Here is a 12996-nt window from a genome sequence, read left to right on the forward strand (position 1 = left end):
TATATGAATTATTTAGCATTCAGAAGCTTAAGAAAATTACCATTAAATTCTAGAGAATTTCCAAAAATACTAATTTTTCTAAGTTTCTTTGCGATTTTACTACCTTCTGATTTTTATTTTGCAAAAATACGGAATAAACCAAAATCAACCAGATATGCAATTAGTTGAATAAAGTTTTTTTGGTTGATTTGAGATTGCATTTATTGCCGAAACTCGTCAAAGTTGAATGCAGTTGATTCCGGTTGACAAAAAATCGTATTTTTGCAAATTTTTTTGAAAAATAGTATTTTAGTAAATTAAAAAATATTTTTGCAAATTTATTTAAAAAATGACAGTATTTTTACAAAAATATTTTTAAACTTGGGTATTTTTTAAAAAAGCTCTAAAATCTATTCAACAAGATACATTAGTCAGGTTATATTTGTTAATGTCAGTCAAGTGATGACCCATGTGTTACAGTTACGGTCAAGTTAGAGCCACTTCGCTGATTTAACATTTTTCCGTCAGGTCAACTAATCAAATAAACAGAGCTATCATCACTAGTAATTACTGGCAATTAGAGTGGTATAAATGATTCTCCGATAACTTAATCAGTTTTTTGATATGTATATTTCAGTAACAATTTTGATATTTAAGCCAATTTTATTTTTGTCAAAGTCAAACCAGATCAAAGTGAACACATCCCCTGGATACAACAGTGGATTAATCAGTCTCAAATCAATATCACCCCTTGATACTAATTACATTTCTGTGTTTAGTAGTGCTGGTTTTTACCCACCATCATTCCTGGAGCATCCCTTGCTGTATATCCAGCAATAAAGTCCCAGCTAATTATCTAATATCTTTTCAGGTTGACAGGGCTCATAAGGCGGTTTTTTTTGCCTGTTTTGCTATGGTGTTTCTCTTGGTTGTGTTTCCTGCTATATCAGAAACTCTGATCTTGCGCAACTCTGATCTTGCGCCTAGTTTCAATGAATTTGCTTGCATGAACCAGATGCAAAATGCAGTACCTCTTAAATTTGAACCAAAATGCAACTTCAAAGTAATTGAATCAGTTACAAAACCCCAGTTGCTTTTTGTATGATTACATTACATGTACAACATCAACACACACAACATATAATTAGTGACCAATAATGTTTTCCTGTAAATCTAACCTTCTGAGCCACAGCATGCTTCACAACAGTAATAACATCCTAAACAAGACAGAGCACCGCAAAGCTGTGTGAACACAATTGCACATTGGTCATTTACCCGCGAACACATCTGAATGCAGCACATGCAGCAGCAATGGCCACACATTTTCCCACAACAATTTGAGGCTGCCATTACAAACTTTTCTCCAGGATCTGGTAATAATCTAACTTCATTAGATCCTGGAGGGATGTTTTCTATTGTTGCAGTAAGGTTTCCGAAACCAGATTTGAAGTTATGAAGTACTGTTTTCTTTTGACTATCAGGCTCAGTTGAAACCTGCTTTTTCTGCCATATTTACGAAATCTAATTAGATTAAAGCATAACAATGAACGCACATGTCCACCATCATAAGGTAAACATATGCATTCTTGCATTCTTACTTATCTGCTTTGTACACGCGTACAGAGAGTTAAAATTAATTGATAATACATACATAATTATCTATCTCATACCCATGTCAAAAAAAAATTCTCTCACATAAGTACATATAATTTAACTCTGTGGGAGGTAAATATCACGTTTATTTACATGAATTTGAACTGTGCAGGCTACTTATTGTCTTCTCATTTTCATAGTTGTTAGGAATTAATAAAGACTTACCAAAACTAATTTTCGTACAAAAAGATAAAATAAAAAGAAACAGAAAATAGGTTCAAGACGAGGGTCATTGCAGTGAAGATCCCTAACTTGATAAAAATAATTTTAAAGAAAAACTCAAGATCAAATGACGATGTGAACAATATATACATCGTCTGAAAAATATATTAATTTCTCTCGACTAAAGAGTGCATATAATTTTTTTTTGGATGTTATGTAATAAATAATTACTAACAAGTAAAAAATTTCCTAGACATGAACCATCAAAACCAACCATGGTATTATTTATGCGGCTTCATGCATCTTAACGCTTTGCCAATCAAACACTTAAATTCGAACTATTGTGTTTGCTAATCTCACTGAAAATTCCAATATAAGACGGGTGCACATGACACAATGCTGAATGTACGGTTACAACTATGTTCATATTATGAAGCACATACCTCTTTCTTTTCAGATGAGTATGACGTGCCTTTCTTTCCCTTGCCTTTTTCTGCCAAGTCTGTCTTGCCTTTAATTCCCTTCTCTGTCTCAAGCAAGATCATACAGGTGTACTCAGAAATCACCGAGTTCTGCACGCTAACTTTGGCTATCTAGAAGTGGAACATAAAAAATATGTAATAAGAAAAAAGGAGCTGCTGATAGCCTGATACAGAAACTGCAGATTATTAAACTGATTATTAGGGCACAATTATCATGTAAATTTTCTCCTGCGAATCATTTACATAAAAAGTTAATTGCCATGTAAAAGCCAATGGATTAAGGAGAAATTAAAAAGATAGCATCTTTTTTTTTTGGGAAAGCCTGATAAGATAGTAAGATATAGTACAATAGACCATTTTCTACTAATTTATGCTATGAACTGCTTTATTTCAGTTAATAGTCAAATAAACAACTCAATATTGTGCCAGATCAACTAAGCTTATGATCCAACTCAATGATAGGGTTATCATCAGTAATAAACTTCTAGTCACCAAATCCAGTATTACTTATTTGACTTTTCGCTGTGAATCATATAAATGCAAAAAGACATGCCCAGTGCACAATGACCCCGCATCAGCAGGGTGTGCAGAAGGCCCTTATGCACGCAGCCTTACTTTTAATTTTTCATTAAAAGGCTGTTTTTAGGTTCAAATTCTGGAATATTATTTTTATATAGGGTCACGCTTTATGGAGAACAATTTTTGGCATGAGAACATGCGAGAACAATGTTCGGCACATGCCTTGCACTTTTTGTATACATTTTTCTGCAGATTCTTGGAAGTGCGGAGCAATTGTCCAGCAGTTATTTTTTAAGTGCAGAACAATTCTTCTCACTTGAGAACTGTTCTCATGTAAGTGCAAGCTTGTATAATTATCTTACAGTAACAAAAATCAACTGTGTTGTAAACTAATACCTGTTCCTCTAGGTCTTTATCTTCTGAAAACCATGCTTGAGCTGTGCATAATTCAATTTGTTGCTTCGCGAGTATCTATGATATATATATATCAAGAGAGAGAGATTAGATCTTAACAAATTCAAGTTTGGTAAATCTAGCATAAAAGAAAACTTGTCTAAAGCACTAATTGAAACAGTATTACACATGCTGCAACCGTACATAGATTACAGTAATTGCAAAGTTGTGCCTAAATAACAATGTAAAATAAGATCAGAATTGTTTTTAAGTCGTACAGAAATTATGAAGCCAAACATGACTTGGCCGTTTAAATGGAAAAGAGCATAATCAGAAAAGCGTGGTGAAGCTGGCAAGTTAATATATGAAATGACTATTGACCAAGTGATTGATGTAAGAAAAATAATTTCTCCATTCAGAAAACCAACAATTGATAGCTTATTTATCGAATGGAGAAAGTTTATTAACAAAAAATGGTTGCATGAGATGGATACTATATCAGTAAATTTAAGGAAGTTGTGAAATTTTATAGTGCCATCATTGTGAAATTTTATAGTGCCATCATTTTAAATTTGTTAAAAACAACACTAAACTGTTTTTAAATTTTTTCTGCAATAAAATATGAGATACCCCAGCCAGAAATGTATACAGGCAGCAAAATACTCAAATGCAAAATCTATAAATTTTATAAGCTTGAATGACCTCAAGTTGGCAACTCAACTAGAGCTTATATTACATCTGTTTTCTATTTACCTTGTCAAGAGGCATCTCCTTCACCTCTTCAACCTTCAAGTCTACTGAGAAGTTGCTCATATCTGCAAGGACACCTTTAACTAGAACTGTACTAGGGAAATCTCCACTATATCTTCCGGTAATAATCAATGGGCGTTCTGATTGAAGATCAGGTATACATGAAGGATACATCTACAATTTTAAATTATAATTTGAGTTAAAATGTGATCATCAGAATCAGTCTTAAATGAGTGCAAATAGATTATACTGTACTTCAAACACAAAAAGTAAACATGTAATGCTTAGTTCACTAAATTCAAGTTACTCAACCTTCAGATAAGGAAAAAGGGAAGAATATGTGACATGCTCCTGACATCTAGCATATTTACACTCACAATTAAATATATAGACTAGATTAAGTGAAAATGATCAAAATCAACTCTTACAAATGTATATTTCCAACGTATAAGAATGCAGACCTATGTCACTGCATATATGCAATGATCATTTTACCTAACCTATGAGGATCTAGATGCACAAAATGAAACCATATATTAAAACCAATAACCTTCTTAAAAAATTATACACAGATGAAACATACCTCAAGATCATCAAGATTTTCTAAACCATCAATAGTTATATTTTCAACAATGGCGGAGAAAGCCCTGTTAAAAAATCCTTTCAATCGAACTTCAGTTGAATCTGAACAAAGACCAAAGAGATTATCGGAGGGGGTGATCATCCTTTTGGCTTATATCCACATGATTAAATAAATTGCTGATAGTATGAACTTGGAAAAGGATAAATGGCATTTACAAGTTAAGTGCTCAATATCAGAAAGAAACTTACATAATAGCATTTTAAAAGATACAACAATATTTCTACCATTGATCCTACTAAACTAAGCATTAATAGCTTGTACCTTATGCAATGAAGATTGAAGGAAGGTCTAACCTACTGTTCACGCCATCACGGGGCCAGTTCTATATTGTAGATAAGAAACAATATGAAGGAGGGAAGCCACACCTCATAGCACCAACTTACAAAAATAAAAGGTTACTCTAATTGAGTAGTGTGTGTTCTATCTAGTATTGAGGAATATGTCTTGGCAGGCTTTTACAGACATGTTACAGTGGTAAGCGGTTGGACAAAAAGAAAGATGTTTAGATCAGGATGTAAAAAGACATTCCGACCACAACAAGACCTAGCAATTCCATTTTTAAGTAGCCTGGGTTCTGGTACTTAGATACAGCTGCACGTAGTATAACACACTAATACATAGAAAAAAAAGCATAAATTCCAAAGAAAACAAAACAAACAGAAGATATTACTTCAACAAATTTTTTATGAAGTGAATTTTATGGGACATGGCTAGCATAGTAAGGTTAAATCTATCTTTGAAATTTTTGGCCATAATATGAAGGTTAAAAAACTATTGAACTACCTACTGTAAGATTATTCTTGAAGAATTCCCCTCTCTCTTACCTCCATAGAGTTAAAGCTAAACCAAATATACTCTAATTACTTATCTACAGTCTACAAGTTCAACAATATAGGAAAAAAAATAAAATTAAATATAAAATCTCAGAAGCAACCTTCATCATAAGCAGCATCATAATTTCCCTTTCCCATTGTTGCAAGCATTCGCAGAAAATAGTGGTTGCAGAAGGAACCTGCAACGGTATGCATAAAAAATTCGATAAAACGCCAGAAAGAAGCAAAATCTGAAACATACAGAATACAAATATTTCTTGGATACAACCAATATTCATTCAAAGGAATTTGACTAATTCATCCCTACCATTATAGTCTAGTGGATCTCTCTCTTCTCTTGGTCAAGGGTTCAAACCTTAATAGAGGCATGGGTGTGTGTATATGATATTTTTTAATTGAACCTTGCCTAAAAATCACCTAGTATCATTCCAATTTATTTTATTTTAAAAAAAAACAAAAAGAAAAAAGAGTATAATTACATGATGCTGGAAATATTCAAGATCGGAACAAGATAGAGTCTATAAACAAAAATAGTGCGAAAATGATAAGTTTTTATGTGCAAGTAAAGGTTAAAATGAAAACTTCTGGTAAAGCCCTAAACAGTTGTTAAGTTAGAGGTGGAAATATAAATTACAAGTCAGCTGAAGGGTTTTACTTAAATTTAATATAAAGGACTGGAGAAATTTTCTTCTCATATATATGCTTGCTATGTGAGTCATAAGCAATATAGATATATCTCAAGAAAGAAACAATTACCTATGCCAAAAGTGTGAAGACGAGGGCTTGTTAATTTTTCATTTGATAAATGAGTCATCATAACATCACATATATGCCTCTCATTGTCGACAGACCCATCAGTAATGAGGAATATGATGGAAGTGCCATTATTGGAGATCATCTGTAAAGCCTAGAGAAGAAGAAAAAACTTCAATTAGAGTAAACCTTGAAATGATACATGTGTAACACGGTAAGATGTTATTGTTGTATTCATCAATCACTTCTTATTTGAACAATGGGAAACACATATATGTAGGCGGGAGTCGGGACAGAAAAAAGGTAACTGATAAGCATATAACTGAATATGGAACAAAACCTGATTCAAAGGAAGCAACATGTTTGTACCACCCTGGGCAACTAAATTCGCGCCCATCCATTCAGTTACTTTATCAAGAGTTTTCTCAGTAGCCAATTCCAGAGATGACGAGAATAGGTGAATCTCATCATTAAATGCTATGATATTAAAAGAGTCTCTTTGATCAAGCTCTAAGAGTGCTGCAACAAGAGCATTTTTTGTATCCTCGAGAGGCTTCCCCCGCATGCTTTCACTTATGTCAACGACAAATAGTACTTCCTTTCTGAAAACCTATCAAGTTAATATAGTTTAATTTGTAAGTCAAAACACATATTTTTTAACTGTAAACGTGTTAAGTATATTCATGATTCTTTCGATCAATCTGTCCATTCAGCAAAAATAAATGGGCCTAAAAATTGTGACTGACCGAGTCTGTATGTAAGATATATGACTGAAAAAGAATATGCAATTTACAATAACAAGAAATTTCATTAACAAAAAGTGCTGTATATCTTATTTTTAGATATATTTGTGACAACAAAATACTTTTCCAGTGCTGTCAAATATCTGTAGCAGATCTCAAACACCTGCATATCTATTCCAGTACAAATCTCACTGACAAAAAGTATTAACTCAGACATAGCTAAATTCTAATCAATTTTGCATTCTAATATCAGGGAACAACTTCTGTTTCCTTCCAAAGAGAATAATGGTGGAGTGTGTGGAATCAGCTATTAACTGATTTGTGCAGATGCATGACCATTGTCTAGATTCTAGAATGTACTTAAAACAATGCATAACCATCATCCTAGTAGCAGGATCTTTATTAATTGGAATCCTAAGCATTTGCATTTAATTTCCTACAAAACAGACTTGTTGCCTTCATTGGGTACCATCTGAGCCTCTTAGAACTTGGCTGCCTAGGGGAAGGGATAATAGAGCCTCTCTCTTTGAATCAAACCAGGAACACAACTCTATATGAGCCTACTACGAGAAAAAATATTGTACCAAAGAGAAAACAAAAAAACAAGGTTGTGTTTGAAGTACATAATCCAGTAAGCATTTCAAAAAAATATTCTCCTACCATATGTGCCAATCTTCTTTAACATAACAACTCTCATTTGTAGTCCTAGTCCTGGACTATTTAACCATGTTCTGAGTGGGTTCAACAGACATCCTTGTAATACAGCATCCCTTTTATTTTACTCTACATTTACTCTGTCCTGTAAAATGTTTCTTAAAACATTTACCAACAAGTTTGTGTCAATGTACACCTAAAAGATTATCACCATGCCAACTGCGAGTCTGCAACCACCAGATACTAAGTACTATAGCTTCAAAAGACGAACTTTGCACCGCCAAATTCATCAGAATTACCAATTTACCATCAAGAAAGAATATTTAACAAGGTGAAAGGAGTGCAGAATCCGACCTTTTTATTGTGTTTGTTTCCTGGAAAAAGAGAAAGGCAAAACATCTCCCTCTGGTCTATGTCGAGCATTGATGGTGATTGCAGGATTACACCACCAGAGGGACTAACTGATACCTGAAAAGAGATTGATGCATGAAAGGATTAATTAAATGGAAACTCTGCAAAGTAAGAGATTGCAGAACTAGGACTGTGAAAGGTTCAGCACTCTTGGGCCCATGTAATATTGGATGCCTCAAATCAGACTCCACATGCAGATAGTTTTATTGACTTGACGGGGACAAGTACAGAAATAAACTTACCCCATAAGTAATGACAAAATCACAACTTGACCAGGTGAGAACATCTGTATCGTATAAAAAACCCAACTGTCCCCCGTGGCGTCTTAGTTCCTGAAACCAAAATTCAAAACACTAATTTTGAGTCTACTCAAAACCCAGAAAAAGAGAAAGAATAATCAGCATACACTGGCACCTTCAACGGATGGCTAATTGTCTTGCACAAAATTTCAGTACCAGGACCAGCGTTCACATTGATTTTTATTCTTTCTTTTTTGGCCATCTTTTTCCCAGCAGGTGTAACAAATTCTGGGAAACTATATGGTATAGTTAAAGTGTATTGGCCATCTTGATACAATAGTTTCTGGGACCATTTAACTTTAACGGAGAGATTGGAACCCCCGTCTATCTGTGAGAAGACATCAACAATGGATGGAATAGAAGGTACAGATCTAAAACATAAGCCATGGACAAAAACTACATTTGAAAGATACCTCCGGTATTGTAAAAGTGAAAATGTGGGGCTTTATAAAATCTCCGTTTTCTAGTTTCGGTTCTTTTTCCATGTCGTTGTGATCCAAATTAACCACCTTGGTAGAATATGATTTTCTGGGTACCTCTACTTCAACACCTAGAATTGAACCCTGTTAGCCAAATAATGTATTACTTGAGAACCAAAAAAAACAATAACAGAGTGTTCAATATCTTTACTAAGAAAAATCCTAAAATATGCAATTAAGCCATAATTATGTCATATACTCACAAGTCACAACCTACATATTTAACTAAATCTTCACCAAGAATAATGTCAACTGTGATACTTGTTGCGAATGATATTGAAGTTGATAGCAAATAGGTACATAAGTCTTACCGAAAGCAATCAAATTCAGTAAATTCCAATGTTTAACATTAAAATTCTCTTGATTTTAAGCATCATATGTTCCATGTTTATAAAACGTGATTGCAAGTATCAAGTATCAAGATACAAAAATTATAAAACTATCTATCAAAATTCAACTTGAACTGTTTATTTTACTGGTAGAACCAAATTAAAAGACCCGTAATAGGAATATCAATTACAGAATTAATAACCACCAAATTTTACTAATTAAGCTCCACCGGGTGCACATGATTCATATAATGTTGTACAATATAAGTTCAACCTAGAAGAATGTAAACAATCTTAATTGATAAAATTACGTGAAGCTTATTTATCAATTCCCTGTATATAACGGCTAAGCTTCAACGAGAATCAAAAACACAAAAAATAAAGAAAGCAAACAGTAAAATGAAACATACATGTTCACCCATAGGAATAGCAACACGACAATCACAACATCGCGTTCCCATAACACAATGAACTCTCCAGGAGCCACTCAAGGTAACAAAGGCCGTGTCCAAAACACAATCAGTTTCCAAACTAATAGAATTCATCTGCAAAGGAATCAAAGCGGGAGGATCACACCTGCCATGCACGTGAGGCTGATAACTAGGAATATCAGGATTGTCAACAACAGCAGGATCAGGAATAACAGCATAAAGCATAGGAGCTGAGGGTAAATAAGAAGAAGATTGACAAGAAGATTTGTCCATTGCAGCCATTGGTTTAGGCGGCGCAACAGACCTGTCTTTGCCAAAATAAATGCGTTTCGATAGCCTGACTCCATCTTCCACCGCCTTTACAAACTCCTCCTCCGCCATATTGTTAATATTATTAATATGGAGGGTGATTTTCGAGGGATGAAAATTTAGGGTTTGTAAATTTGGAGAGAAATGTGAGTTGTTTTGTTGTGAGAACAAGGGGCGTCATTCATGCATTGGGATTTGTGATTACTATAGATAGATGCTTATTGTTTCTTTCTTTTTTGGAAGCTTTCCGCGTTTGATAGACGGACCATTCCATTTTTTACGAGTTAAATAGTCATTTTTAAAATTTTGGGAACTGGACCAGTTATGCTGTGACACGTCTTCTGCCGGCTTGTTTTTACAAGGGGTTAACCATGTCGCTTGATCTTTTTTCTCTTTTTCTTTCTTTTTTCTGGTAACGACAGCTGGTTCGGTTCGATAGATACAAATTAATGGCTTTGCTTCTAATTTTGCTGGACTATGTAATCATATGGATTGTCTTTTACGTAAAATTTATGAACCGTCTTCAATTGGTGAAATAGCCATGAATAGCATAATTTACAACATATGTCCCTAGTTGGCATAACCGGTCATGATGACCCTTTATGACAGACAAACACGTTAATTAAGTGACGTTTTTTTCTCAAAACAAAACAAGGGTGCGCGGTTCTAGCTCTAGGGGTGGTTTTAATCTTAGGGTCTCGGTCCACAAATCCGGTCCTTTTTTGCTCATGTTTACCGTTGGTTATCCCATACTACTCATGTTTTGATTCACTTTCTCAAACTATCCACATTTTCTCATTCCCTCTCCTCTCCTCCACCCCACTTCATTCTTTCACCACTTTTACTCAAATAAACAAAATAAATAGTAACTTAGATGGTTATGCGTGCATTTATAATTTTAATTCTTCTTATTTTGTATTATTTTTATCTTTTAAAATATGTCTATTAAATTACAATATTATTTTAAGTAATAATTTTTTTATTTAAAACTCACTTAATATTTGAATAATTGTTAACTGAATATTTTACTAATAAAAATTAGATTTTAAATTAAATAATCAAAGAACAATGATCATATAATAATTTTAAAATTATTTTAATAATTTTTTCCTTTCAATATATAATTCAAAATATTATATATGAATTTTTTTAATTTTAAATTATCATTATTACAACCATTTGGAGTGAATTGTCAAATCCAACTTTTGAAGTGGACTTTCTTAACTCAAAATTCAATTTACAGTGTATTCTCAAATCCAACTTTTCCAGTGAGTTGTTAACTCAAAGTTATCGGTGTGTTGTTTTTCAAACTTTTCAGTGTGACATCAATGTCATCTTTTTAAATAAATTATTTTCAGCTTTTCAGTGTGTAGTCACTTCAAATTATTATTACTTATATGAATTCATTCTATAAATAACTTCCACCGTGTTTGCAAAATCAAACAAACTCATAAGGTTAGTTTTTTCACAATTTTATTGTTATGAATTTCATGTGCTTATCACTAATATTTTTCTTTTTATAGATGAATTCTTTTCTTCTCAATGAAATAGCAAGATCAAATGCTATATATAATTTAAGTGGTGCTGATGATGATCAAGACTATCAACATGAGTCGGAAATGGATGTATCTGAAGGCGATAAAATAGACAATGACGAGCAAGATGATTCAGATCACAGTGCCGATAATGATAATGAACATATTCCAACTGCCCCATGTTTTACAACTGAAGAAATTAACGTCTCATCAGGTAATTGTTCAAACGTTAATCCACTTGATAACGATTTATTTGAAGGTCAAAATTTTGCAGATAAGCAAACTGCAATAAGTGCTGTTAAAGCAAATCACATTAAAAATTCTAGGGATTATCATGTTATAAAGAGTGATACAACACGGTATGAGGCAAAATGTGTTGTGGAAGATTGTTCATGGAGAATGCGAGTTATGAAATTAAAGCAATCTGGTTTTTTTGTAATCACTAAACTACCCGCTGAACATAACTATATTTTGAGGACACTTCAACGAGATCACAAGCAACTCACATCTAGGATGATTGCGAACGTAATTAAACAACAAGTATACTAATTTTTTCATTATATAGTTGTGCTAACTTTATATTACATTATTAATTCTTTCTCTATGTTTATATCAATCAGGTTACAGAGAGTCCATATTTGAAAGTAAATAACATCATGAGTCAAATAACATCCATGTACAACTACAATGTTACTTATAAGAAGGCGTGGATTGGAAAACAAAAGGCAATATCATATGTTTATGGTGATTGGATGACTTCCTATAATAAACTTCCTACATTTCTTAGTGCTGTAATGCATTTTAATCCAGGCACAGTTGCTTTAATTGATGTTGAAGCTGATGTTACAAAGCCCAACACATCTGTGTGCAAACGTGTTTGGTGGGTATTTAAGCCAATGATTGACGGATGGCAGCATGCCCGACTTGTTATCAGCATTGACGGTACCTTTTTAAAAGGAAAATATAATGGGAAGCTATTAGTTGCAATGGGATCTGATTCAAATAATCAACAGTATCCTATTGCATATGGCTTAGTTCATGAAGAATCAACTGTTAATTGGTCTTGGTTTCTGTACCACTTTCGAATATATGTATGTCAAAATAGAAAAGGTGTGTGCATAATTTCTGACAGACATCCTGGAATCATCGAGGTCATGAAAAGGATGGAAAGTGAATTTGTTGGTGAGTGGGGCATGCATCGATTTTGTTTGTTGCATGTACGTAGCAATTTCTGTTCAACTTTTCCAGGCTCACATTTGAAGATGTTGTGTTGGGCGGTTGGTAATACATCTCAGTTATGAAAATTTGAGACAGCAATGGTGCAAATTAGGGAGCTTAATCCCGATGCAGAAAGATGGTTGCGAAAGATTCCACTAGAAATGTGGACTATGTCTCATGATGGAGGTTATCGTTATGGCCAAGTAACAACAAACATGATTGAGAGTTTTAATGGTCTTTTACGTTCTGCTCGATTTCTACCAGTCACAGCAATGGTGGAGTACATATATTATCGATCTGTGAAGTTAGTTGCCCAGAGAATAACCCAAACTCTAGATGATCTTCAAAATGGTCAAATTTATTGCAAAAAATCAAGGGAGTTATTTGAAACTGTCGAGAAAAAAGCATCTGCACATAGGGT

The 12996-nt window shown here is 33.6% G+C and overlaps 2 protein-coding genes across 2 annotated transcripts; one reads left to right on the plus strand and one right to left on the minus strand.

Annotated features, from left to right (window-relative positions):
• Nucleotides 1-995: 995 nt before the first annotated feature.
• Nucleotides 996-10083, minus strand: LOC141724524 (uncharacterized). Its single transcript, XM_074526694.1, has 13 exons — nucleotides 9493-10083; nucleotides 8688-8837; nucleotides 8390-8602; nucleotides 8218-8307; nucleotides 7919-8032; nucleotides 6508-6777; nucleotides 6171-6321; nucleotides 5516-5593; nucleotides 4522-4622; nucleotides 3942-4112; nucleotides 3192-3266; nucleotides 2238-2387; nucleotides 996-1482 (listed from the first exon to the last, which is right to left on the minus strand). Exons 1-13 carry the CDS (start codon nucleotides 9892-9894, stop codon nucleotides 1153-1155), a joined length of 2295 nt encoding a protein of 764 aa, XP_074382795.1. The 5' UTR covers nucleotides 9895-10083; the 3' UTR covers nucleotides 996-1152.
• Nucleotides 10084-11345: 1262 nt separating this feature from the next.
• LOC141660395 (uncharacterized) lies at nucleotides 11346-12658 on the plus strand. Its single transcript, XM_074467380.1, has 2 exons — nucleotides 11346-11882; nucleotides 11978-12658. The coding sequence occupies exons 1-2, from the start codon at nucleotides 11346-11348 to the stop codon at nucleotides 12656-12658; spliced, it is 1218 nt and encodes a 405-aa protein (XP_074323481.1).
• Nucleotides 12659-12996: the final 338 nt, after the last annotated feature.

The sequence above is a fragment of the Apium graveolens genome, chromosome 5, assembly GCF_009905375.1.
Source record: "Apium graveolens cultivar Ventura chromosome 5, ASM990537v1, whole genome shotgun sequence".
Classification (NCBI taxonomy): Eukaryota; Viridiplantae; Streptophyta; class Magnoliopsida; order Apiales; family Apiaceae; genus Apium; species Apium graveolens.